This window comes from Lepidochelys kempii, unplaced genomic scaffold (genome assembly GCF_965140285.1).
Source record: "Lepidochelys kempii isolate rLepKem1 unplaced genomic scaffold, rLepKem1.hap1 scaffold_32, whole genome shotgun sequence".
NCBI lineage: Eukaryota > Metazoa > Chordata > Testudines > Cheloniidae > Lepidochelys > Lepidochelys kempii.
In genome coordinates this window covers 991,673-1,019,069 of record NW_027621934.1, presented here as the reverse complement: position 1 = coordinate 1,019,069, position 27,397 = coordinate 991,673, and the positions used below count along the sequence as shown (strand labels likewise).

At 50.1% G+C, this 27,397-nt stretch overlaps 1 protein-coding gene across 1 annotated transcript; it reads right to left on the bottom strand.

Annotated features, from left to right (window-relative positions):
- Positions 1-2,830: 2,830 nt before the first annotated feature.
- Positions 2,831-25,371, bottom strand: LOC140904565 (class I histocompatibility antigen, F10 alpha chain). The gene is made up of 8 exons (XM_078851074.1): positions 25,365-25,371; positions 24,680-25,000; positions 13,577-13,852; positions 11,678-11,953; positions 9,783-9,884; positions 9,333-9,365; positions 5,996-6,037; positions 2,831-5,437 (listed from the first exon to the last, which is right to left on the bottom strand). The coding sequence occupies exons 1-8, from the start codon at positions 25,369-25,371 to the stop codon at positions 5,433-5,435; spliced, it is 1,062 nt and encodes a 353-aa protein (XP_078707200.1). The 3' UTR covers positions 2,831-5,432.
- Positions 25,372-27,397: the final 2,026 nt, after the last annotated feature.

The window sequence follows — 27,397 nt, the reverse complement described above, 5'->3', positions numbered from 1 at the left end:
ATCCCGCTGCGCTCGGCGCTGTACAAACACAGAACAGACTATCCCTGGTTTCTTCGTCAGGCGCTATTAAACTGTCTTAGTTGCATTACAGTTTGACCATCATTGGCTGTGATAATGAAGGCAAAAGCCGTGTTATAATGGGGGCCGGGAGGCAGGAATTATGGGGGAGAGGTGGTCAAATCCTGGAATTTCTATTTTAGGGGGAATTTTAACATATTGAAATTTGCTTTTGATCCAATTCAGAATGAAAACAATTTTTTTTGAAACTGCCAATGAGAGAGAATTAAAAAAAAAAGAAAAAAAATCATTTTAGAAAATATAATTTTGAAGTTTCGTTTAGTTATTTTAGAAGATTATTTTTACATGGTTTCTTGTATTTCACGGCTACTATGGACATATCAGAATAGACTATGTAAAACATTCTCTTTTATAAAATCATTAAGGGCAGCTGCTACTTAGGTACCAGTAGAAACATTTTAACTTTCTAGATCAGCAGGTCTCAAACTGTGGGTTGGGACCCCAAAGTGGGCTGCGATCCCATTTTAGTGGGGTCACCAGGCTGGCTTAGACGTGCCTGAGGGCTTCGGTGATGGGGCTCAGGTTACAGGACCACTGCCTAGGGCTGAAGCCTTGGGGCTTTGACCCCTGGACCCGGAGCAGTGGGGCTCAGGCAGGCTTGGACTTCAGCCCCCCCTCCTGGGGACATGTCGTAGTTTTTGTTGTCAGAAAGGGGTCATGGTGCAGTGAAGTTGGAGAACTCCTGTTCTAGATCAAACATCCCCTGTCAGCCGCTCCCTCACCCAGAGCCCCTGGGCTGCCTGAAACCGGCACAGTCGTCCTCACAGCCACAACAGAGTGGAACTACACCGGATCACAGCAGCTGCAAGAGCCCTCCAACAAGAAGGGAACTCATCACACAGAGAGGAGGCAGCCCCAGCTCCTGGGAGACTGCAGGGGGGGTATGGATGAGCCTGGAGTGGGCTCCGGGGTGGGGGATATGGACAGGGAGCTCCCCAACCAACATCAAGCCCCCCCATCCCCACACCAACTAGTGCAAATTGCTGTCCACGCAGCTCAGACGCTATTCATCTCTTAAAGGAAGATTTGAGGGGGATTTTTGACCTTTCAACTCTGGAGAAATAGGGGTAGTAAGGGTACAAGGCCCTGCCCAGAGTGAGCTGTTTGATGCCAGCTCACGCCCTGCGATGGGCCAGGAATCAGCTCCCTTTTGGGTGAAGGTGCCTGGCTCAGAGGCATCTTTAAGCCCAGCCACCCATGAGCAGAGGGGAAGGCTATACAGTTTGCACTGGCTGCTCCTGTGCTCTCTGCCACCAGGAGAGATGAACCCTGGGCACCAAGCACCCAAATTCCCCAGGGAGGAGCCACCAGCACGTCCCCGTTACACTGTGGTACGATCCAGTCTCACCCCAGAGGTGAGAGTTAAACCCAGCAAGCCCTGCAGGCTGCATGGGACAGGCAGAGGGGCTTGGCTCCGTCTGTGGAGGCTGGTCAGGGAGGGGTCTCCAGGCCATCTGTGTCTCTCACCTGCCGCCCTCCCCAGCCTGCGGTGGGCCAGGCAGCCCCACGACGGGGGAAGGAACAAGGCAGCTCCCCTGCTGTGCTCCTGAGCGCAGGGACAAGGAATGCCGGGGCAGCTGCAGCATCACTCCCCGGGACAGACCCAGGAACGTCACAGAGCGACTGGACCGGGAGGGAGGACGGACCCGCTGCCCTGGCGTGTCTGCGAGGCTCTGACTGGGCGCCCGTGGGAGTTTGAGTTAAAAGTTGATAAGCAGAAATTATAAGGTTTTGCTGTTGTAGAGAAATTGCTTTAGCCCATGAGGAGTTATGATTGGTGAGACGTCTAGTCATGCTTTGAGTAAAACACTTGGCGAAGAAGGTACTGTAAGAATAACTCTCATTTTAACTCTGTCCGGAGGGTGAGAAAACAAGCTCATTGGAACGTAACTCGGGGATTCGGCTCAAGGCCAGAACGGCTCGGATTTTTATCCCTTGCATGACCAGACTGTGGAGAAGCCAGAGCCCCAGATGACACAACGCTGACTGGCCATTAGGAGAGGTCTGTCTGCTTTATTGGGAGTGGTGAGCATTAGAGGCTCGGTGAGTGTATTCTGCTGATCAGCTGCTGATTGCTAACAAATACATGTACATGTTTAAGAATATTCACAGTGTGATAAAGGCTCTTTCACTGGAAAAAGGTCCTGTTAACCCGTAGAGGGTCATTGCACCCCAAGGGGGAGGAGAGAGCTGTAAATTGTGAGGGCAAAAGAGAAGGTCTTAAGTGGGGTTCCCCAGGGATCTCTTCTGGGTCCAGCGTTTAACATCCTTATTAATGACCTGGATGTAGGTACAGAGAGCAGACTGATCAATGCTGCAGATGACACAAAGCTGCGGGGTGGGGGGAAGGATGTTGCCAGCACTTTGGAGGATACAGCTAAAATTCAGAGGGACTTGGATAAATTGGAGAACTGGGCAACAGACGGCAGAATGAAATTCAACAAAGACCAATGTGAGGTGCGCCATGTAGGGAAGGAAAACCAGATGCACCAATACAGAATGAGGCAAACTGGCTCGGCAGCAGCGGTGCTGAGAAGGATCTGGGAGTGGTGGTGGGTGGGTGTTTGTTAGCGGAAAGGCTTGAATCATAAATGATGAAGAGTTCAGGTGTACTAAGTGTTTCTTTCAAACTCTGATACTGATGGTAAATAAACCACAAACGGCTGAAAAAGTTTTGAATCTGTTTCTCTCTCTCTCTGTGCACATACGCCTACAATAACCGGATTTGACAAAACCCACACACAGACTTAAACCTGTTGCCTGAAAGTATTTTTAATGCTAATAGTTGCATCTATTTGACATTTTTCTAAACACTTTGTCAACATTTCAGATAAATTACATCTTTCTTGGAGACAAGTATCGGGGGGAGCTGTGTTAGTCTGTATCCCCAAAAACAACGAGGAGTCCGGTGGCACCTTAAAGACTGTTGCCGGCACCCAGTGCCCAGAGGCAAACAACAGCAGGGGTTCGTTACCCGGTGTGCTTCACTCAATAATCACAACGGGGTGGAGAAGCAGAAAAGTTTATTTGCAGCTGCAAACAAGGTGCAGGGAGAATAGAATCTTAAATCCTGCACCCAGAGCAGGTCATTACACACACTTTTATATTCCTTAATGCTACTGCACTACACATCAGCCAATTAAAACGTTTCACAAATACTCTGCCTTCCTTATATGGGTTACAACAATGTTTATTTCCTGCAACCTCTAACAAGCATTCCTAGCAACTTAAACAACCAGCACGTCCTGCCTGGCCTTGTAGTTCTCTCTCCTATTATCTTTAACTTGGCGTCAGCAAACCTTACACGATGAGGCATTATCTGCGGCTGCAACATTGTTTTAAGAGCAAAAGAGCTTACTCAAACCAGCCAGGCCTGAATTCTATTAAGGGGGGTTAAGAAGAAGCCCTTCGGCCTTCAGCAGGGAGACTTCCTCGACCGTTATGACCTTCCATCCCCTCAACTTAACTAGTGGCCATGCCTTGGGGTCTCCAGGGTTTTGCTGTTGTAAAAGACTCACCAATTTGTTTGGGCATAAGCTTTCGTGGGCCCATGAAAGCTTATGCCCAAACAAATCGGTTAGTCTTTAAGGTGCCACCAGACTCCTCGTTATCTTTCTTGGAAGTTATTTTTAGGCTATACCGTGGCTTGATTTTATTTTTCATTTAAGGCACTAAGAATATAAACAATATAGGCCCTGGGCACATTTCACAGCACTGCAGGCGGTCGTTGAACAGGGGCAGTTGTGGTGTGAAAAATGCTTCTCTTGAGTCTGGACCGTGGCTGTATCTTGACCAAGAAATTTGGACCTTGACAAAAAATAATTATCTACCCCGGCATTAAGGGCTGCTCTGAAGAGGACGGTGATCAAGTGTTCTCCAGCTGCACTGACAGTAGGAGACGGGGGGATTTAGGTTAGACATTAGGAAAACTCTCTAGCTCTAAGGACAGTTCACTGTGGGACAGGTTGCCACAGACTCACAGGCCAGTGCCCTCTTGGCTCCGTATGGCCCCTGGGGGGAACCGGCCTTTCAGAGTATTGACCCTACACGAGGTCACACTCTTTGCTCAGGGTTTAAACTGTAGGCTTCTCCTCTGCCTCCCAGTACCACCCGCCCGTCTGAGCCTCCAGCATGCCTGCCTCTCTCGAGCCTGCAGCAACTCTCAGCCAGCACAGCACAGAAGGGTTTATTGTACGTCTGGAGCACAGCACAAGACATTCTCAGGGGCGTCCATCAGGGTCTGTCCCCATCCAGGTGGGCTCAGGCTGCTCTTTGTTCCCAGACCAGAAGTGAATCCTCCTTTCTGCAGCCCACCCCATATCACCTCCAAGGCCCCACCTCCATCTGTCTTCTTTCCCGGGAAAACAGGTCTCCAGGTGACTCTCTCTTCAGCTCTTTGTTCTCTCCGCTGCCCATAACTGGCTGGCTCCAAGCTGGGATGGGCCTTCAGGTCATCAGTCGCTAAGTTACAAAGTGCCCAGGCCATGGTCTGGGGTCCAGGCTGCTAGACTGGGTCACACCTGGTCCTCTACAACAACAGACACCCCACCTCCCACCTGGGTTAGACATGCAGCACACGGGGGAAACTGAGGCACACAGCATACATACGCAACATTAGGAAAATACCCCACTTCGTCACACAGGTTGCCTAGAGAGGATGTGGAATCCCCGTTGTTGGAGGTTTTTAAGGACAGGTTGGACAAACACCTGTCAGGGATGGTGTAGGTTAACTTGGTGCTGCCTGAGATCGGGGCTGGACTTGATGATCTCTTGAGGGCCCTTCTAGCCCAGCATTTCTATGGCTCCATGAATGGTGAAAAGGACATTAGAGGCACTTACAAACTAAACGCAGACACTTATTCCTGTCCAACAGACGTCCTCAGCTGATGATGGCAGCAGCGCAACCAGCTGCGAGTAGACCCGGCCATTTACCGTGTTATAATCATGAAATTCGGCAGGAAAAAAAGCCGTCCCCACCACAGACGCACAAGCAGTTACTGCTGACAGACCTAGTGCCCCGTCCAGGGTGTGCAGACCGCACCGCACAGCCAGAGCACGGCGCCCACACTGAATGGGGCAAACACTGAACTCTGACTAACAGAGTTTTTATCCATTAAAATGTTGGAAATTATTTTGTGCAAATAAAACATTATTACAGAAAACTATGACACCTGAAAAGCAAACGTGGTTCAGTGAACAGAGAGACGAGGCCGGAAATCCCACATGGGACGCTCCAAGTTCCAGAGGAAAGCTAGGGAGGGGTTGACTGGTTCTTGTAGGGAGACAGAGCAGAGCTCATCCGTCTTCCTCTCGGGGGTCCCCTCAGGCCGTGGCACGGACTCCACCAGGCTCAGTTAAGCTGCAGAAGTTAAACACAGGCAACGTCTGTCAAAGGGAACCTGCCATCATGTTTTGCAATGACAGTGCATGCTGCGGTCGCCCGAGTGGCTGCAGGGTTCAGTGGACAAAATCTCTAGCCCCGCTGACAAAGCTTGTAGCTCCAGGGTCAGAGACCCAGGTTCCCGGAGCCCCAAGTGCTGGGCTCTGTCCCTGCTGCTTCCTCCCTGCAGTTCACTGGAGACTGTTCTCTGAAGCAGCTGGAGTTATCCTTGCAAAAGCTGAACTCAGCCCACGCTGTATCAGCAGCCACAGAGAAATCCCTCTCACTAGAGTCTTTCACACCTAAAGTCATGGCAGAGAAAACAAGGGGGATTTGGCTGCAAACCTGTTCCTGCACCCCCAGTGTGAATAAAAGGGAAATAAGAGATCCCGAACTCCCCTGTTCTGCTCCTTGGGGCTGGTTTGCTCGAGGGGATGGGCCAGGGAGACTCAGGGTCCAATGACTTGGACTAGGTCTCTCTCTCCAGAGGCCTCAGTGAGAGCAGTGAACCCCTAGGCTAGAGCCCCCGTCACTTACCCTGGGCAGATAGGTCAGAGCCACTAGATCCTTGGTCGTTTGCTGTGCAGAGGAGGAGGAGAAGAGAGAGTATATTAGCGTCTCTCACAGGGCAGGGTTTCAGCGTAGTTAGTACATACGGGGACTCCTATCCAAAGGGAACAGTCATCACCTGACTCTTCCCGAGCAGTGAGCTGGTTGGTGCAGAGACCAGTCTACAGGGCAGCTGCCCAGGATTTCCATTATTCACGTGGAAAAAACATCACCACTGCAGGGGGACAGCACTGCTCTGTGCTCTTCATGCCTCGTCAGAACGGGAGCCCAGACTACTCAACATTCAACGGCTGGCAAAGCAGGAGATGCTGGGCTAAGGATACTCCTGCCAAACAACCTCAACTCCGCCTCCTTTGGGCTGTGCCCCAGAGGGGTCCCTCACGCAGACCACAGACGTCACCCTCCCCCCGCCAATGAACAGCAATTCCCGTCTTAATCAATGGCGCTGCACCGAACAGTGTGGACGGTATGAAGAGGAATGCAGATTTGGGGTGGTGCTGGGCACACAGACAAGGGCAAGTTTGGTTTGGCATGGTGCTGGTCTACTTCCTGTTCCTATTCCCAGACCCACTGGGGCAGAGTTTGAGTTGCGTGGGAAGCATCATAATTAAGACCGTACCAAATTCACGGTCTGTTTTGGTCAATGTCAGTCACAGGATGTAAAAAATTGTCATTTTCATTATTTCAGCTATTTAAATCTGAAATTTCACAGCGCTGTACCTGTAGGGTCCTGACCCTAAAAGGGGCTGGGAGGAGGGGGGGCAGCAAGGTTATTGTCGATGGGTCACGGCATTGCCACCCTTACGTCTGCACTGCTGCTGGGGGGGCACTGCCTTCTGGGCTGGGTGCCTGGCCAGCAGCCACCGTTCTCTGGCTCCCCAGCTCTGAAGGCAGCACAGAAGTAAGGGTGGCTATACTGTGATCCCCTCCAATAATCTTGCAAACCCCCTCCGCCCCCCACAACCCTCTTCTGGGTCAGGACCCCCTGTTAGAGAAATGCAGGTCTCCCCTGTGAAATCTGTATAGATTTCATGGTCCGTGATGCGTTTTTTATGGCTGTGAATTGGGCCATAATATCTCTGCATATCCTGGTTTGCCAACCTTTGACTTCTGGGAATTAAACACTCCCATTCTGAAAGGACACAGGGAGCCCAGGGCATGGCTGAGCACCTGCCACCTTAACTCCCCATTAACAAAGCTCTTGCATGTGAATTTCCATGGTTCTGGAGTAACGAGAAGGAGGGAGGGAGGCAAGACTGAGGGCCAGCTGTAGGAGGTAGGGTGGTGCTCTGCGGAGGTTTTGTTGGCACTTCTCAAACCACCTCCGTTACCTGCTGGGGGACCCCTGAGAGCATAGAGAGAGAGCTGGATGACTACCCCCTAGCAGGGCCCGGCAGATCTGTGCACTTTATACTGGCTCTTCATACCAGACATTAGAGGGCCTCAGATGCAGTCGATAATTGATGTAAATATTTCCCATAGTTTTAGTCTTGATCCTGTTGGTAAAGCTAATTACAGGAGACAATTGAGGAGGGGATTTGAACTTGTTATCATCGAGGTGACAGAGTGGTGCTGATCTGAAGTCAGTGGAAAGACTCCCATTGGCTTCAAAGGCTTTGGATCAGGCCCAGATTTCACAAGCACCAAAACAACTTTCAGGTAAGTTAAAAGAAGTGTAACATTAAAAGCAGGTCAGACACCTTCAGGGTCACACTCAGCCACACACAGCACAGCTCTAGGGGGATAATAATTCAGCCCAAAACCACTGTATACATTCCTGACTATCGCCTTGTCTACACTACTAAAATTGGGACCCATGCCCGCAAGCCATGCAGTTCCACCAGAGAGAGCAGGGGTGGAGCAATTGAGGAGATGGGGTTCAGGTGTTTTTAACCCTTGTATCATCTAGGACTTCCTCGGAGCAAGGTTAGAGAACACGTGTCTACAGCCACTCTACACTACTGAAGAAGACCTCTGCTGGGAAAACAACACAGCAGGGCACAGATTATCCAACAAGTTCTTGGAATGTGTTGGAGACAATTTTTCTTTCAGAATGTGGAGAAAGCTATTAGGGGAGAGGCTGTTCTAGATTTGGTTTGACAAATAGGGAGGAACTGGTTGAGAATTTGAAAGTGGAAGGAAGCTTGGGTGAATGTGATCATGAAATGACAGAATTCATGATTCTAAAGAATGGTAGGAGGGAAAACAACACAATAAAATAATGGATTTCAAGAGGGCAGACTTTAGCAACTCCCTGAGTTTGCTAAGGTAAGATCCCATGGGAAGCAAGTCTAAGGGGAAAAACAGTTCAGGAGAGTTGGAAAGTTCTCAAGGAGACATTATCAAGAGCACAAGTGCAAATTATCCCACTGCACAGGAAAGAAATGAAGGATGGCAAGAGACCACGCTGGCTTAACCAGGAGATCTTCAATGATCTAAAAATCAGAAGAGAGTCCTACACAAAGTGGAAACTAGATCAAATTACAAAGGAAAACTGTAAACAAATAACACAAGTATGTAGGGGGAAAATTGGAAAGGCCAAGGTGCAAAACGAGATCAAACTAGCTAGAGACATAAAGGGTAACAAGAAAACATTCTACAAATACACTAGAAGCAAGAGGAAGACCAAGGACAAGGTAGGCCCATTAGTCAATGAGGAAGGAAAGATAATAACAGAATAGGTGAAAATGGGAAAAGGGCTAAATGACTTTTTTGTTTCAGTTTTCACCCAAACGTTTCATAGTGATTGGATGTCTGACATAGTGAACACCAGTGAAATTGAGGTAGAATCTGAGGCTAAAATAGGGAAAGAACAAGTTAAAAATTATTTAGACAAGTTAGAGGTCTTCAAGTCACCAAGGCCTGATGAAAAGCATCCTAGAATAGTCAAGGAACTGACAGAGGAGATATCTGAGTCAATACCTCAGAAAAGTCATGGAAGATGGGAGAGAGGACTGGAAGAGGTGGTTAAGCACTGGAATAAATTGCCTAGAGAGGTTGTGGAATCTCCCTCATTGGAGGATTTTAAGAGCAGGTTACTCAGGGATGGTCTAGATAATACCTAGTCCTGCCATGAGTACAGGGAACAGGATGAGGTGTCCTCTCAAGGTCCCTACAGGTCCTACGATTCTATGGTACTAGAGCAATAGTTGGACATTTCCCTAAAATCCTCAGTGTAGACAAGGCCTATGAGTGGGAGTGAGGATCTCCTGTCAGTGGCTCCAGGCTAAAATCCACAAGCAAATACTGATGGCCGTTCAGAGATGGCCACTTGAAAAGAGGCGATGGGTCTCTTGTCACTTACCCTGAGCTACAGCATAGCCATCTCCCTTCTTCCCTGCAGAGAGAAGGCAAATTTCAGTGAACGCAGCTCCCAAGGCAGGAACCGACTCTGAACTGTGTCCACAGCTCAGAAACCGGGCCCCTGGCCCAGCACAGCCCCCTGGCGCTCAGTAATGGACTCAAGGTCCCAGGCGCTCACAATTGGCAGGAGAGAAAGACACAATGAGACAGTTTCCACAGACCTCGGCGCACTGGGTGCTGAGCTCTTTGGAAAACCTAACACCATATAAACTGTAACCCGCACCCAGTTTCTGGGTCTGGCCTTCCAGCAGCTCCCATTGGGGGTCATTAGCTCAGTCCCGCAATGGGGCAGTTACACCAGACTGACACAGGCTCCTGAACTGCTGTTGCCCTTAGGCGGGTGTGCAGGGCCCGGCAAGTCCAGAGACTCCCCCCATCCCAGGCTCTTTACCTGGGCGTTTCTTTTTCCAGACGACTACTCCGATTATAACACCAATCAGGACAACTGCAGTGATAACTCCAGCCACAGTGGGAATCAGATTGTTATTTGGTTCTGAAATGGAATGGAAAGAATGATCAATGGGAAAAAATCCCCTTCCCCCCCACCACTAAAATCCCCCTTTCATCCCACTGCAGGGATCCGTCAGTCAGTTCCCCAAGTTAGGGCTGAGTCCTGCAACCCTCCACCCCTTCCAGTGCAACCACCAGGCATTGCACCCCACCATAGGAAGTCCTGGACACAGTCTCTACCACTTCCAGTCATAATAAATATTTAGCACTTAAACTCGAAGACTTTTATAACATTAACCAATCCTCAGAACTGTGGGAGAGCATGGATGTCAGTTTCATCCCTGCACGGGAAAGGGGGGAGACTTGCTGAAGATCACACAGTGAGGCAATGCAAGGCCAGGAATAGACCCCAGGAATCCTGACTTCCAGCCCCTCCTGCTCTAACCCACTAACCCCAACTCCCCTTCCAGAGACAGAACCCAGGAGTCCTGGCTCCCAGCCCCTAACCCTCCTTGACCAGGCTGACTTTCATGACTAATGGAACACAGTCCCACTGTGGGAATCTGGTGCCAAACTGGAAACTGACTTCAAAGCTCTGGATTTCTCTGCCATGAATGGAGTTACAGACACAATGCGTGTTTTTTGAGGGGGCAGGAAGTGAAGAGGGGAGGATAGAAATATTAATACTGTTTTTGGTTTATATAAACCTGTTAAACCCCGAGTTCTGTATACACTTTCAGTTTCACTAATCAGCTTCTCCTGTTGTCTGAAAGAGCCACATGATAATACAGCAAAAAGAAAAATATTTCGAAGAGAATAAGGAAATGTGGGTTATGACACAAAAATTGGCAGGGGGCGTAGTAGCAGGATTTTGATGTGAAACCATCTGCTGACGAGAGTCCCGGTGCAGGCTGCCCTCTCAGAAATTGTTTGCACTTCCAAATGCTGCATTTTTCCACATCCCATTTAACCAAGAAAAAAGATGGCTGGAAGGCAGCTCCATCTGTAATAAATTATTCCTAGACTTTCTTGTGCTAGGGGCATAGGAGACTCTCCCCCGTGATGCAGGGCTCTAATCTGCCTCCTCGCTCCATTCCAAGGCCATACTTCCCTTCCAGCATCACTGCGCACAGAAACAAGCTGCTCCCAACATTAAACCTCTCTCTCTGGCCACATGGGCAAGAATGAAGGGCCCGTAGAGCCATGTTTCTGAGAACCTGCTGAACCATAGGACTGGAAGGGACCTCGAGAGGTCGTCTAGTCCCGACCCCTGCACTCATTGCAGGACCATGAGTGCATGAAGTTGAGCGGGCTGCAAGCTGAAGCAAGACCAATTCTGACTGGAAATAAGGGGCAGATTTGATCTTCCCCTGGGATGTGGTAAATTCTCCATCCCCTGGAGACTTTACATCTGGAATGGGCATCTCTTTCTGAAGGATCAGGTCTAGTTTGCTCACAGATGACCAGACTGGATGCCAGGGTCCCTGGTGTGAATCCCCCCTGCCCTGGGTTGTGCAGGAGCTCAGATCAGATGATTAGAATGGTCCCTTCAGGCCTTAATGTCCGATTACTAATCTTCTCCCTTCAGAGACACTGTATTCCTGAGATATATCCAACAGTCCCAAAGGCAGTAAATCGGAGAGCAAGACATGAGTCCCAGGCACTGTGGGTCCCAACTCTAGCACAAGAACTTAACTGCAGAGGGACAGGGCCAAAAGGACCCTGAGGAAATTCCAGCTTCAGCCTAGAAATTTGAATGAGAATTTTTCAGCGGTTGAGTTTAATGGATTCCCCCTCTCCCACTAGGAAAAACAGACAAACACACAAACTCCTCACCCCAGGAGACGGAGAGTGGCTCTAACAGGCTTTCATGCTCCACGTGACATGAATAATGGGCTTTGATCTTGGGATCAATCTCCATTCTCACCCAGGTCTGGTAGGTCCCGTCCCCACTGGGTAGGATGCCTTCAGAGTAGGTCTCCTGCTGTCTGCTCTCCCCATTTCTCAGCCAGGTCACGGTGATGTCCCGGGGGTAGAACCCACTGACCTTACAGGAGAGGGTGGTGAGGCCGTCATGAGATGACCTGTCACTCACTCTAGCTGTTGGGCGCACTGGGAAAAAGAAGAAACTGATGTTAGTTGTTTTCAAGCTCTAATCCAGGCAGCCTTTGCTGGAGCTTTGCAGCATGAAATTCTGAGACCCCAGCAGGGGGAGAGGATGAGAGTCCATGAGACGGAATCCCTCTGGTGAGAGAGAATCACCATGTTAGAGAATTCCTGTGCTGAATTCCCAGCATCAGCAACGGTGAATCCTGAGTCCAGGTCCCTGAACTGGCTTCCGCTCCCAACTACAGTGACACAAGTACCTTGAAAGGCTTCACTAAACTCCAGATACGGATGTGAATCATGTGCCAGGTTTGTACCCATCTCCTTTCCATCCCTGGATTTGAAAGAGACAAAAATCTTGCCCTGGCCAGGGAGCAAAAAATGGACTGGATAAACTGACCAATTAAAGATGGAAAGTGACACACAGTGCTAAATTGCCCCTCAAACTAGCTAATATTAATTGGCTAATTTCTTATAGGTTGTTACCAAATCTATTTACCCCAATATTATGGATTTCAAAAGGATTTACCCTTATGTTCCCTTGGCACTGAAATACACATTACACTGCTGTGTGTGGCTTTTTCTTCTTGGCATTTGTAAAGATGTCAAAAAGGACAAGACAATGTTCTGCTGAGGGTTGTGAGAGAAATAAGCAACTAGTATAATTGTTGCAAAAAACTGGGTACAAATTTCAAGTAACCTTGAACAGCAAGTGCAAACTGTTCGGGAACGGAAAGGGTGTGTAATGATGCTAACTAATTTGGGAAATGTGTGTCCACAATAACAGACAAGGTACGTACATGGGTAATAGGGAGTTAACATTTTGAAGCAGACTACGCTGCAACTGTCCTCCTGAGTCAGAGTGGTAAAGCATTTATCCTCTTCCCTTCTATGTTTGTGCTGATTAATCTTTAACTAAAAAGCTTTGGTAATAAATGTGACTGATTGTGATTATCTGATGTCTTATTGATAAAAGAATCAAGTAAGTAAGTATGAAAGTGTTGCAGCAAAGGTAGGTCTGGAGAGGGAAAGCTTTAAGGACAAGGGGAGCCTTCTTCCAGATTAGTATGGGGAGGGCAATTCCACATGGAGGGGATGGCATAGAAGGAAGCACATAGATGTCTGTGGGAAAAGTTTGGACAAAGAGGCAACAAGGACAAAACGCCTATCATTGGTGGAACACGGGCTGGGGGGGTCACACAACAAATATGATGGTGCAGAGAGCGAACGAGGAAGAATTACATGGTGAATGAAGCTTGGTGTCCACAGAAGTGGTGGCACTTCCATAATTAATCAAAGTGCTCTAACATGCACACACACAGGTATATTGCCTTGATAACTACTGTGTCACACCAGGGGAAGAGCTAGAATTTGTGCTGTAAATTTGGGCTCATTTGGTCAAGTGACTCTGGAGATACAGCTTCTCTACAGTGAGCTGCTTTTAACATTTTTAATTTCTTCTCTTCTTTTCCAGCAGAGCTCAGGGAGAAGGGGTTGTTTTCCCACCCATCCCTGGTGCAAGGTTCGCTGAACTGCCCCCTACCCCCCTGCTCCATTTTGGAGCTGGGGATGGGGAATGGAGATGTAACTTGTAGTGACCTCCTGTGTGGAGCTTGTCCCCCATCTTACCTTTCCTCTGTAGAGTCTCCTTCCCGTACTCTAGAGAATTCCTTAGCCAGGGAATACATTCCTCCTCCAGGTAGTGTTTCCACCGCTGGTTGTCAAATACTTCAACATCCCATCTCCTTTTGGTGATCTGAGCCCCAATATCTGCTGCTACCCAAGTCACGGTCTCCTTATCGAAGGTAAGAAAGTCGCGTCCGTCATATGAATCCTGGTAAAACCCCCAAGTGGTGTTGTCTTCCCGGAGATCACAGCCGTATATCGTCTGGATAATGTGAAACCCTGAAACACAGCCCAGGGTCAGCAGCAGCCTCTCTCTGAAAATCTTACCAGGACCCCACTGCAGGTAGCCCAGTGGGTCCTCCCCTTGCTACTGGGCCCTCCGTCCCCTGAGAAATGGGGTTCCCACTTATGCTGCTGGGTCGTAAACCCTCTCAGCTCCTTTCAGGAGGGAACCCAAAACCTCAGGGGGGCCCACGCTCCATCTGTTGGGTCTTTGTACACTAAAGACCATCCACTACAGAGAGTTCACAACTTTTAAGGAGTACCTCATTGCTGCTTGTTCTTGTACACTCCCTGCAGGGGGTGCAGGGTGGCATGACCCCAAAGGGAGTACTCCAGATATTGCAGGGGTCTATCCCCCTGCAGCTCTCTTCTGCTCTCTGAGGATTCCCTCAGTTCTGGTAGTGAGGATCATTCTGGAGAAGAGAGAGTGTGCAGGGTGTCTGTACCCCCGCTCTCCTGCTCTGGTTGTATTAATTTTGCAGGATCCTCAGGGTCACTTGGTCCCCCACCTCCTCCATTCACAGTAACCCCATGTCCCTGTGGGGAGGGGGTACAGGAGGTCTGTCCCCCACACTAAGCTCTGCTCTGGTTTAATGACCTCACAGAATCCCCAGGGTCCCTCTGTTTCCCTGCCCCATCTTCCCCATGCCCCCAACTCAATCTAGGAATGGCAAAGCACCAACTTCGGATGCTTGGCCTCTTTTTCACATGGCCACTGTCTCCAGGTGATTCCCATTGCGGCCCTTAGTTCAGCTGGCCACCATTTTCCCACAGCCAGGCTAATCTTCACAAGAGCAGCCACCATCTCGCACACAACCAAGAGCAGACTCAGTTAATACAGCCACCCCTGGGCTGATAGGAGGCAGGGAGGGAGATGTGGACAGGAAGGAGAGTCTAGGGGAGAGGGAGGGAGGCTGTGGGGAACAGAGAACACTGTGGGGATCACAAGGAAGACTGAAACGCGTGGGGAATGGATCAGACCCCTCGCTTGGCAAACAGGGCAGAATGTGGGGGCACAAAAATACCCCACACAGGGTCCCAAATATTTTCACTCCTCCCTCACCCTGCATTAGATACATTGAGGTAAACGCCTAGATTTTCAACAATCATTAGTGATTTTGGGTGCCCAGCTGAGACCTTTTAAAGGGGCCTGATCAGAAAGTGGGAGCACCTGGCCGCTGAATATCAGACACCCAAAACATCACTAATCGCTTTTGGAAAAACGTCGGCCAAGGGATTAAAATACAATTTGGGGTCACAGCCACAGGTGAGAGCCAAGCCCACTAAGCTGTGTCCCTGAACTATGCCCCAGGTTTGGATAAAAACCAATTACTAACCTTCCTGTAACGGTTGTTCTCAGAGATGTGTTGCACACGTCCATTCCACGCTAGGTGTGCGTGCCCCGCACACAGTCGCTGGAAATTTTTCCCTCAGTGATACCCCTCAGGCCGGCTCTCGCACACTCTAGTACCATGTGCTCATATCACAGTGTGAAGGGACCCGTTTACTCTGCACCTTCTCAGTTCCTTCTTGCCAGTGTGACAAAATTCCTCCTCTCCCTTGGTGGGTCTTGCACTTATTGGTGGATTTGCTCACCTTGGAGCTTCACAGCAGCCCGCAGTTTGGCCGTTTTCATGAACCCACAGTTCAGGTTGACTCCTCCTGTGTCTGACCAGGAGTTGGGAGGATTTGGGGGGAACCCGGGCCCGCCCTCTACTCCGGGTTCCAGCCCAGGGCCCTGTGGAATGCAGCTATCTAGAGTGCCTCCTGGAACAGCTGTGTGACAGCGACAACTCCCTGGGCTACTTCCCCATGGCCTCCTCCCAACACCTTCTTTATCCTCACCGCAGGACCTTCCTCCTGGTGTCTGGTAATGCTTGTACTCCTCAGTCCTCCAACAGTCCACGGTCTCACTCTCAGCTCCTCGTGCCTCTTGCTCCCAGCTCCTCACATGCACACCACAACTGAAGTGAGCTCCTTTTGAAACCCAGGTGCCCTGATTAGCCTGCCTTAATTGATTCTAGCAGCTTCTTGATTAGAAGACATGGGTTGCAGCCATGCAGACAGCAGAACTGCTGACATTTCCTGTTCTGTCTGGTTGTGAACAGTTCTACAAGTGGAGTACCCCACCACTGGAAACTGGCCCGTGCTATGTCGGGGCATAGGGACCATTCGCAGTGAGAAGAGCTGATCTGCCAGCTCGTTCTGGGCTCCCAAAAGGTGAGAAGCTTCAAGCTGGATTGAGCGCTTTATGCAGAACTCCCACAGGCAAATGGCCTCCTGACACAGGGGGGAGAAGAGTGGGCCGTCTCTGCCTGTTGATGTAAAACATGGCTGCCATATTCTCTGTAAGAACTCGCACCACCTTGCTTGCGATGGGGGATAAGAACACCTGACGTGCTAGGCGGACCGCCCTGAGCTCTCTGATGTTCATCCCTAGCAAGAGTTCCTGCTGGGACCACTGACCTTGTGTCCTGAGGTGCCTGAGATGGGCCCCCAACCGAGCATGGATGCATCCAAGATTAGATACTGAGGGTTGGGGCCTGACGAAGGGAACGCCCAAGGCTACCAACCAGGGATCTGTCCACTAGTCGAGGGGGACGAGGACTGGGACAGGCACTGTGAGCACCGAGTCCAGTACACTGAGGCCAGCCAAGCCTGAAGGGTTCTGAGGTGCAACCTCGCATACCACACCACATATATGCACGCGGCCATGTGACCCAACACCCTAAGTGGGCCTTGACCCATGATGACATTGACTAGAAGTGGGCTTCTGGGAGGAAGGCCCTGGCGTGGGTAGAATCGAGCACCACTCTGATAAACTCTTTAAAAAAGGGAAGAAGGAGGATCCTGGGAACTACAGGCTAGTAAGCCTCACTTCAGTCCCTGGAAAAATCATGGAGCAGGTCCTCAAAGAATCAATCCTGAAGCACTTACATGAGAGGAAAGTGATCAGGAACAGTCAGCATGGATTCACCAAGGGAAGGTCATGCCTGACTAATCTAATCGCCTTCTATGATGAGATTACTGGTTCTGTGGATGAAGGGAAAGCAGTGGATGTATTGTATCTTGACTTTAGCAAAGCTTTTGACACGGTCTCCCACAGTATTCTTGTCAGCAAGTTAAGGAAGTATGGGCTGGATGAATGCACCATAAGGTGGGTAGAAAGTTGGCTAGATTGTCGGGCTCAATGGGTGGTGATCAATGGCTCCATGTCTAGTTGGCAGCCGGTGTCAAGTGGAGTGCCCCAGGGGTCGGTCCTGGGGCCGCTTTTGTTCAATATCTTCATAAATGATCTGGAGGACGGTGTGGATTGCACTCTCAGCAAATTTGCGGATGATACTAAACTGGGAGGAGTGGTAGATACGCTGGAGGGCAGGGATAGGATACAGAGGGACCTAGACAAATTGGAGGATTGGGCCAAAAGAAATCTGATGAGGTTCAATAAGGATAAGTGCAAGGTCCTGCACTTAGGACGGAAGAATCCAATGCACAGCTACAGAGTAGGGATCGAATGGCTAGGCAGCAGTTCTGCGGAAAAGGACCTAGGGGTGACAGTGGACGAGAAGCTGGATATGAGCCAGCAGTGTGCCCTTGTTGCCAAGAAGGCCAATGGCATTTTGGGATGTATAAGTAGGGGCATAGCGAGCAGATCGAGGGACGTGATCGTCCCCCTCTATTCGACATTGGTGAGGCCTCATCTGGAGTACTGTGTCCAGTTTTGGGCCCCACACTACAAGAAGGATGTGGATAAATTGGAGAGAGTCCAGCGAAGGGGAACAAAAATGATTAGGGGTCTGGAACACATGAGTTATGAGGAAAGGCTGAGGGAACTGGGATTGTTTAGTCTACAGAAGAGAAGAATGAGGGGGGATTTGATAGCTGCTTTCAACTACCTGAGGGGTAGTTCCAGAGAGGATGGTTCTAGACTATTCTCAGTGGTGGAAGAGGACAGGACAAGGAGTAATGGTCTCAAGTTGCAGTGGGGGAGGTTTAGGTTGGATATTAGGAAAAACTTTTTCACTAGGATGGTGGTGAAACACTGGAATGCATTGCCTAGGGAGGTGGTGGAATCTCCTTCCTTAGAAGTTTTTAAGGTCAGGCTTGATAAAGCCCTGGCTGGGATGATTTAATTGGGTATGGGTCCTGCTTTTGAGCAGGGGGTTGGGCTAGATGACCTCCTGAGGTCCCTTCCAACCCTGATATTCTATGATTCTATTATTCTAAACTCTATCCTCTGAGCCAGGAAGAGCGTTGACTTCTGCTCGTTTATCAGCAGGCCCAGTGCTCGAAAGGTTGTTTGAACAAGGTGAATGCTGGCTTTCACCTGGGACTTGGACTGGCCATTGACCAGCCAGTCATTGAGGTACGGATACACCTATACCCCTCGCCTTCTCAGGAAGGCTGCCACTACTATGCATTTCATAAAGACCCATTTGGCTGCTGACAGGCCGAACAGGAGGATGGTGAACTGGGAGTGAGTCTGGTTCACAGCAATCCCGAGAAACCTTCTGTGGCCTCGGAAAATAGAGATGTGGAATAGGCATCTTTCAAATAGACGGCAGCGTACCCGTCCCCTGCATCCAGGGAAGGAATGATGGAGGCGAGGGAGACCATGCGCAACTTCAGCCTTTGAGGTGTTGCAGGGCTAGAATGGGTCAGAGACCCCCTTTGACACTCAGGATTAATGAATTGTGATGTTGTACTCCATATGCTTTATGGAAATATGCTTATGAATGTGAATATGATGTACCTGGAATATGCTTTATGCAAAAGGTCTCTTGATTGATGTCATTAGAAAGCTTGTAATCTACTGCATATGTTCATCCTATTTGTTTGCATGTATTATTTCTATGCCTGGAGTTGGGGAAATAAGATATAAACTTGTATCACTGTTGTAGTCACTCCAGGTGAGGGCCATCAATGGGGCATTAGGAACTTGATGGCTCCCATTGATTAGGACAATTGATGGTAAATGATTTACCTGAAAGCCTTCCTGTGTAGTGGGGGCCAACCCAGGAGGAATGGGGACTTGAGGTCTCAGAGACAGGTGACCATGTCACCTGGTAGTGAAATCCATCTTAAATCTGGTACTTTTCCATTTAGCAGGAGGGGCGGGGACCCGGAGAGACAAAAGATTCCCGCCCTGTGCCAAAGTTATAAAAGGGGGTGGAGCAGGACAAAGGGGGCTGCCAGTCATGAGAAAACCCCTGCTTATCACCTGAGATGTCTGCTGGATCTAACAACGACTGTACTGGGGAAAGGATTGGTCTCAGACTAGGAAAGAGTCCAGCCTGTGAAGTAAACTTATTGGAACATTTTTGAGGGTGAAATATTTCCTGTAATCAGTTTCTTAATGTATTCGGCTTAAAATTGCGTGTTTTGTTTCATTTTGCTCTGTGACTTACTTCGTTCTGTCTGTTATTACTTGAAATCACTTAAATCCTACTTTTTATACTTAATAAAATCACTTTTGTTTATTAATAAACCTAGATTTCAGAGTAGCAGCCATGTTCGTCTGTATTCGCAAAAAGAAAAGGAGTACTTTTGGCACCTTAGAGACTGACCAATTTATTTGAGCATAAGCATCCGATAAAGTGAGCTGTAGCTCAAGAAAGCTTATACTCAAATAAATTGCTTAGCCTCTAAGGTGCCACAAGTACTCCTTTTCTTTTTGCAAAGAAACCTAGAGTAAGTGATTAATACCTGGGGGAGCAAACAGCTGTGCATCTCTCTCTATCAGTGTTATCGAGGGCAGACAATTTATAAATTTACGCTGTATAAGCATTATACAGAGTAAAACAGATTTATCTGGGGTTTGGATACCATTGGGAACTGGGTGTCTGGGCACTGGAGACCGGTAACCTGCTGAGCAGTTTTCAGCTAAAGTCTGCAGCTTTGGGAGCGTGGCCCAGACCCTGGGTCTGTGTAAACAGGCTAGCATGTCTGGCTGAACAAGACAGGGTCCTGGAATTCCCAAGCTGGTAGGAAAAACTGGCTCAGAGATGATTTCAGCACATCAGTGACAGTCCCAAGGGGATCTCTGTGACCAAACCTGTCACAGGAATAACGAGAGTGAAACCCTTTCCCTCTTAAGTTCCAAGGCAGCTCTCCACGGCTCCTACCTGGAGAAGACCTTGCACATCCTGGGCTAAAAGTTGCTCATGAGAAGGGTTCCTGAAGAGGGTTGGGGTTGGGGGGTAGGAGGGAGGCATGGAAATGAACTGAAGTGTATAACCCTCCTCCACCGTACTCAGTCTGTGCTGATAAGGGACCATGCCGAGCTGAAACAGGAAACATGGTCCATAAACAACGGGGGAGCAGGATCCAGTATGGGGACTAGTGTAATGCCCTCGGGCGCCCTGTCAAAAGTTCTGCTTGGCGCCCTCTGAGTATCTGTGAGAGCCAGGCAGCGAGGCTGAGGCAGAGAGGGGCAGCTGTCTGCACCTACAATCGCTGTTCTGCTTTTTGAACAAATCCTGACAAGGCGGTGGGCCTGGGAAGCGGGCAGGCTATTGGGGCTTAAAATGTTTCCTCGAAGGCACCAGGGCAGGGAGATTCAAGGACTTGAGGCTGGCTCTGGAGGCCTTCAGGCTGTGAAGTTTGCCGTCCATCTGCTCTGAGAAGAGCGAAGTCCTTCCAAACGAAAGATCTGTAGGCCAGAGGAGTGAAGCCAGGAGCCCCTTTTCATGGGCACTGCTGATGCCATAGCCCCGGCTGCCGCATCCGCTGTGTTAAGGGTGGCTTGTGGGGAATCCCTGGCCATCACCTTCCCTTTCACCAGAGCAACAATCTCCTGCCTGGACTCTTGGGGAAGCGAGTCTTTACATTACAACATGGAGTGAAAGTCATATCTGCCCAGCAGGGAATGTTGGCTGGAGCTGTAGTCCATTGGTAGAATACATTTTCCTACAAAAATGGTCTTGCTTTTTTGAGTCTTTTGACTTCGGCATTGCTCCTTACAACCCTGGCCTTTCCCTCTCACTGGCTGCCGAGGCCACCAAGGATCCGGGAGGGGGATGGAAACATACGCACTCCTACCCTTTGGTGGAGACATAGTACTTCCTATCTGCCTTCCTTGACGTGGGGGCAGTGAGGAAGGGGTCCGCCACAGAGTTTTAACTGGACCCATGATGGCCTCATCGAAAGGCAGAGCTACCTTCAACGCGGCCACTGCTGCCCAGATGTTGACCAGGCTGTGGGAGGATTTTTTTAACTACCTCCACTTCCAGCCCTAAGCTTGAGACCACCTTCTTCCATAACTCCTGGTGAGCCTTGAAGTGTCCTGGGGCGGCAAAACACCCATCCCTGCCTCTTCTGGGGGGTTGAGGGGAGGAGGCAGCCTCCATCATCATGGGACCTTCCTCCTCTCTTTCTGCACCAACCAAATCCCGTAGCTCCAGGTTCTGAGAGTCGGTACCTGGCTCAATATCGTAGTCGGGATCAGCTGCTGTTCTGTGTGACAGAGGAATCCTTCTCTCAGACGCCACTGAGTAGGACCACCTAGATGGGGGGCCAGGCAGCAGAGGAAAACCCCAGGGGTTCCAAAAAGGCCATTGTATCTGCATTGGCCATTGGCCACTGGGCAGGCGATCAGAGGAACCCCCACCCCGGGATCCACCATTGCATAGGGCTGATTGGTGAGGTTCTGGTACCAGTCCCTCAACTAGGTGAAAGATTCAAACTCCAACTTGGATGATGAGTCATCTTGTGGGGATGAGCGGTGTGTGATACCCGTCAGCTCCAAGGGACGGTGCTGAGGATCCAGGGATCGGGGCCGAGATGGGGAAGCCTGCTTCAACATAAGCAGAGAGCAAGGGGCCTGGTACCAAATAGGAGCTTGAGGCAACATGCTCCCTTCTGCTTCCCCCACTGCTGGCACCAAGTGTTATACCGCCGGCAACAGTGGTAATGAACATGCCAGAAAGTCCCTGGCCACCACAGGCGGCTCTGGGATGGATGGTACCGCAACCCTGCTGGTGCTTCACTGTCCCTCTGGTGCCGGCGGCTGGTTGGGCACTGGACTCCACAGAGCCTGTGGACAGGGCGGAGTTGGTTTCACCTGAGGAGCAGGATCAGAGGAGTGACCAGACACAGGTTGCACTCCCCTGCACTCCCCATGCTTGTCCATTCTTAGAGATGGGGAACCTCTCAGACAACTGCTGCTTATGTTTCTTTCTTGGCCCTGGGCATGAGGAATGGTGCTGAGAGTCCCATATGGACTCTCTCTGCAGCAGCTCTTCATACCAACACTGAGGTACACGCTGCCAAGTTTGGCTGACTCGGCTCTGAAGAAGGTCTGAGTGCGGCTTCCATCAGGAGGGACTTCAGCCTGGCCTCCCTGTCCTGTTTCATAGGTGGACTGAACCAGTGGCAGAGCTGACTGCGATCCGCAAGAGGAGTCTCACCCAAGCACTTTAGACAGCTAGAGTGCAGGTCGCTCAAAGGCATGGGCTCGCCACAGGAGACCCCGGGTATGAAGCCTGGAGACTAAGGCTTGCCCAGTTCCAGGGGCAGAAGAAACTCAGTTGGACTCTCGTAGCAAACTATTTACACCAATCAAGTAAAGTCAAAAATGAGAAAATAACTGAGGGGAAAAGGGATGGAGTAACAACAAGAGAACCACTGAGAATCTTGAGAGATGCAGGGCGGCTGCTCACAGAACACGCAGGGATCCCAAGCCAGGGGCCCGAGAGGAGTGGGGTGCGTTAAGCCTCCCCACCCACCCCTCTTCTCCGTGTTGCATTCCACACAGATGAGTTTATAATTTAAAAAAGCAGATACACTTGGGGTTTGAGAAACAGCTTTTTAAAGCCTAGAATGAAGGTTTCTATATATAAACCTGAGCATGGTGATGATGAGCAGGGTGGGAGCACTGAGGGGGACTCACAGGGACCAGAACCCGAATTCCCGCGTGTGTGTGTTGAGGGCAGGGAATGGTCCCTAGAGAGGGAAACATTGTTGGTGGCCAAGATGCAGGACTCAGGACAGTGTCCGGAGAGCTGGCAGACCCAGGACTGCGAGGAAGGGGTAAATGGCGGGAGTGGGGCAGGAGGGGGCAGTCAGGACAGTGGTGGGGGAGGGGGCGGTGGGGACAGAACAGCAGCTCCCCAGCGCAGGGTTAGGGGCAGGTGAATGGAGCCCCTCTCTCAGCACTGGGGAGGCCAGTGTCCGTGTGAGCAGGTCAGGCTGGACGGGCTGAGCAGCAGGGGACCAAGGGGCGAGACTAGTCAGGAGAGGGTTAAACTAGCTACAGAGGGGGCAGGCTAGGGGGGCAGACACTAGGCAACCCTCCGCCCTGTAGCTTAGTCCCGGGGCAGGGGCACCAGGAACCCAGGTGTCCAGGATAGGATGGGAATTAGTTCTCATTGCTGCTGTCTCAGTGCTGGAGGCGGGAGGGTACCAGGAGAGTTGGGGACTCTCCTGGGTGAGCACCAATGTGACAGGCCAGTACCACTGACACGGGGGAATCAGGGGACTGGGGAGTGAAAATCCCTGTCAGGAAGGGCAGAGCAATTACATCAGAGAGACCCTCACCTGCCAGGAACAGTTCAGCAGCGCCAGGCATTGAACACTTATGGATGGATCATCCCCGTGCTGAGTGAGACAGCACAATCCGGGGGCCTGGCCAGGTGGCTACAGCCCCACACATCAGGGACCGAGCAGGAAGAATGGCTCTTTATACATGTATCGATAGTGTGCAGGGGAACCTGCCTGACCCTGGGGGCTCCAACCGGGGGACACGGGCTGGGGTTTCTGCTGCCGGGGTAAGGACCCGGGAGTCTCTGCACGCTGCAGGGGCTGATTCTCTCACTAACTCTCCAGCCCCAGTCGATGTCAGACCCTCACTCTGCGGAGTGAAGAGGAATCTGACCTTTGATAAACTCACTCTGGAAATAAGACAAAACGGACAATGAAGGAGGCTCACCGGTGAACAGCTTCTCCCCATGGCTGGGGTGAATGCAGCACTGCCCGCTTTTGTGACTTTACCGTGCGTCTCATGATGTTGGGTGGTTTTATTAAATCCCCAGTTCCTGGACTCATGGGATTAGAGGAGAGTCTCAGCTCTCTTTTCTTACAGTAGTAACTTCTAGTCCTTCTAGGAGCAGGGAAAAACCCGGAAATGTGTCCCCTAAAGGCTCAAACCAGAGGGCAAATAAAAATAAGCTCCAATATTACTCCCAATAAGCTCCCAAAATACTCATGACATTTAAGCCAAAATCAGAATTTTCAAGGCCAGACTTGTAATGTCTGAACACTTGGGGCTGTCCCTATTGGGATTCCCCATCACTTGGTGTCTGGGAAATGAGACAAAACGTCTCAGAGCCCTGTTCTAGCTCTAGGGTCTGACAGAGTCACTGTCATAGCTGGAAGCAACAAACCCCTCCGTGCAGGAATCGCTGGGTGCCATTCTCTGGCCTGGGTGACCAGGAGGTCAGTCTAGCCGGGTCTGCTGGGAACTTCTGGCATTCGCACCTCTGCCGCTCTGCCTGTGAAATAACCAGACACGAGGGGCGGGGGGGGGATCCCCCGAAGGGCAGCAGAGACAGCTGTAAGTGGGACTGGTAGCAGAAATCTGGGGTGTTTGGGGAGGGTCAAAAAAAAGGTCTTTTGCATGAACCCTCCACCCTGCAGCCCCTCCCCCTGCCCCATGTCCCTTTGTCCCCCACATTCACACGGACTCCAGCAAGAAAATGCCCCTGTGGGCTGTCCCTTCCCCCCATCCCCAACACGCATCCCCGTGTCCCTTCAGCCTGTTTACATCCACCGCACCCCCCACCCCATGTCCCTGCGTCCCTAGGTCAGGTCGTGTCCCGCACTCACCCTCGTTCTGGTTGTAGAGCTGACCCAGGGTGTTCAGACTTGCGTTGTACCATTTCTGGTAGCGCTGTGCGCACCAGGTCCTCTTGTCCCAGAACTCCGGACCCTCGTTCTCCGCCATCCACGCTGGGCGAGGCTCCGCCCTCTGCGTCCCGCTGGTGTAGACGTAGGTGACCTGATCGTCCACGTACACAACACGGCTGTACCAGGGCAGCCCCGGGCCGGGCTCCGACACCACCGTGTCCAATACGCGCAAGGAGTGCTGGCCTGGGGGGGAATGGGGGAGGGGAGAGTCAGACCCAACCAGACCCTGCCAGGGAGCCCCTGGCAATACACAAGAGGCGCCGCCAGCCCTCAGGAGCGCTCCTGTGGGAGGGAGACCTGGGACGGGGCTCACAGAACGGCCTGACCGGGGAGCAAGAGAGGGTGGGGTAGAAGAAGAAAGAGAGCAGGGCCGGAGTGTGGTGTGGGGAAAAGGAAGGGATGTTATGGGAGAGGGTGGGGCAGAAGGACTGGGGGATAGGAGATGCTTCACAACATCCTCTGGAAAGGAGTTCCACTGGTTGACTGTGTATTGTGTGCAGAAATACCTCCTTTTGTTTGTTTTAGACCTGCTGCCTATTAATATCCTTGGGTGAGCCTTAGTCCTTGTGTTACGTGAAGAGGTAAATATTCACTTTCCCCATACCCGCCATGATGAAGACTATGATTTGGTCATGGATATTTTTAGTGAAAGTCCTGGACAGGTCACGGGCAACAAAGAAAAGCTCACGGAAGCCCGTGACCTGTCCATGACTTTTACTAAAAGTATCCATGGCAAAACGGGGAGCTCAGCTGCATGACCCACACACCACCTGCAGGGGCTAGGCAACTGAGGGCCACTCAGAACTGCAGGGTCCCTCTGCTGCCTACGGCAACTGGGAGCGGTTGGTCCCCCCACAGCCCATGGAGGCCCCCCCGCCGCTCCCGGCTGCTGCAGGTGGCAGGGGGACCCCACAGCTTCCGGCCGCCACGGGCTGAAGTCGTGGAGTTTGCTGGAAGTCACAGATTCCGTGACTTCCGCGACCTCTGTGAAAAAAACATAGCCTTAGTCTTGATTTCGTAGACTTTCATCATATCCCCCTTAGTCATCTCTTTTCCACCCTGAAAAGTTCCAGTCTTATTAATCTCTCCTCATGTAGCAGCCATTCCATACCCTGATCATGTTTGTTGCCCTTTTCAGTACAATTCCAATATATCTTTTTTCAGAGGAGATGACTACATCTGCACGCAGTATTCAAGATGTGGGCGTCCCATGGATTTATAGAGAGGCAATATGACATTTTCTGTCTTATTCTCAATCCCTTTCCTTATGATTCCCAACATTCTGATAGCTTGTTTGATTGCCACTGCACTTTGAAAAAAACAAGGAGTCCTGTGGCACCTTAAAGACTAACGCATTTATTTGAGCATAAGCTTTCGTGTATGCATCTGACGAAGTGGGTTCCAGCTCACGAAAGCTTATGCCTGTTAGGATATAGACATTCAGGCCTGTCTCAGAATGAGAACCTGGGGATAAGGGTTCCCAACTGTTTCAACCCAGGGAGCCTACTCTTGGCTCAGAGCTAACAATGTCCTTTTCTTCTTTTCCTTCTTCTTTTTCTCGGTTTACTTAATTTGCTGCTTGTAGCCTATACTTTAAACTGACCTGACAGGCTTAATTGGTTTCTTTCCACCTCTCCCCCTGCCTTTTCACACTTTTGTTTTTCTGAAGTTTTAATGGAGGGTACTTTGGATACTTATGTGAGATGTTTTTGGTTATTTTGGACAAAGTATGAGGGAGGTCTGCCGTATTCCACCAGAATTTTTGGAGTAAAAGATCCATGAGCATCCATGGAGACAAATGTTTTATGGCCTCTTTGAACAGTCTCAAGGTAAAGACAGCACAGGTTAAGGCAGCTGTGTGGCAATAATTGTACTTGGTGACTAAGTTGTTACAGACAAATTGCTCTTCCTTAAAGAACTAAATGTAAGAGTAAGTGATTTAAAGAAGTGAGTGAAAAGTTACAAATAGTTTTTGCAAAAATTGATAATACAGGGTTTGCAGGAAAGTAAACATTTGGGAGTTGTGGAAATGGTAAAAGGTAACTGTTGTGAAGACGTTAAAAGAGTGACAGCTGTGGTGTTACAAGAAGGAAGTTTTTGTTTAATGATAAAACCCAGTTATATAAATGTAACTGTATGTGCAACTCTGTGCAGTCACATTGGATGGAAGCTTGGTAATTAAATTATCCAAGGGGGTCAGGTAGAGTGGCTACTACCACCACTATGCTTCTGTCCCCAGAAGCCTTTACAGCTATTCTGAGGGAAAATGGGCCCTTTTCCCACAGAAATGGTCTATAAGGGACTGCAGCAGGCAGAGAGAGAATCTGATCAAAATTATTTGACTATTGGGTAATGTAATCAAAATCACTAAAGGATGTAAGGGGTTTCTATTGGAACTTAACTTGGCTGCCCCTGGTTGTGTCTAGTTGTACAAGATGGAAGTGTAATCAGGATACAGTTGTGTAAAAAAGAGTAATCACAGTGAAAGGGATGTTAGGCAAAAGAGAATTTTGTGTGTGCGCATAGGAAAAAGAAAAGGAAAAGGGGAAGAATGATGGGAACACTGAGCCTTGGGGTGTCTCTGGGGGATCAGATTGTTACTTTGGTGGGTGTGCATGAAAACTCTGTGGGTGCGGG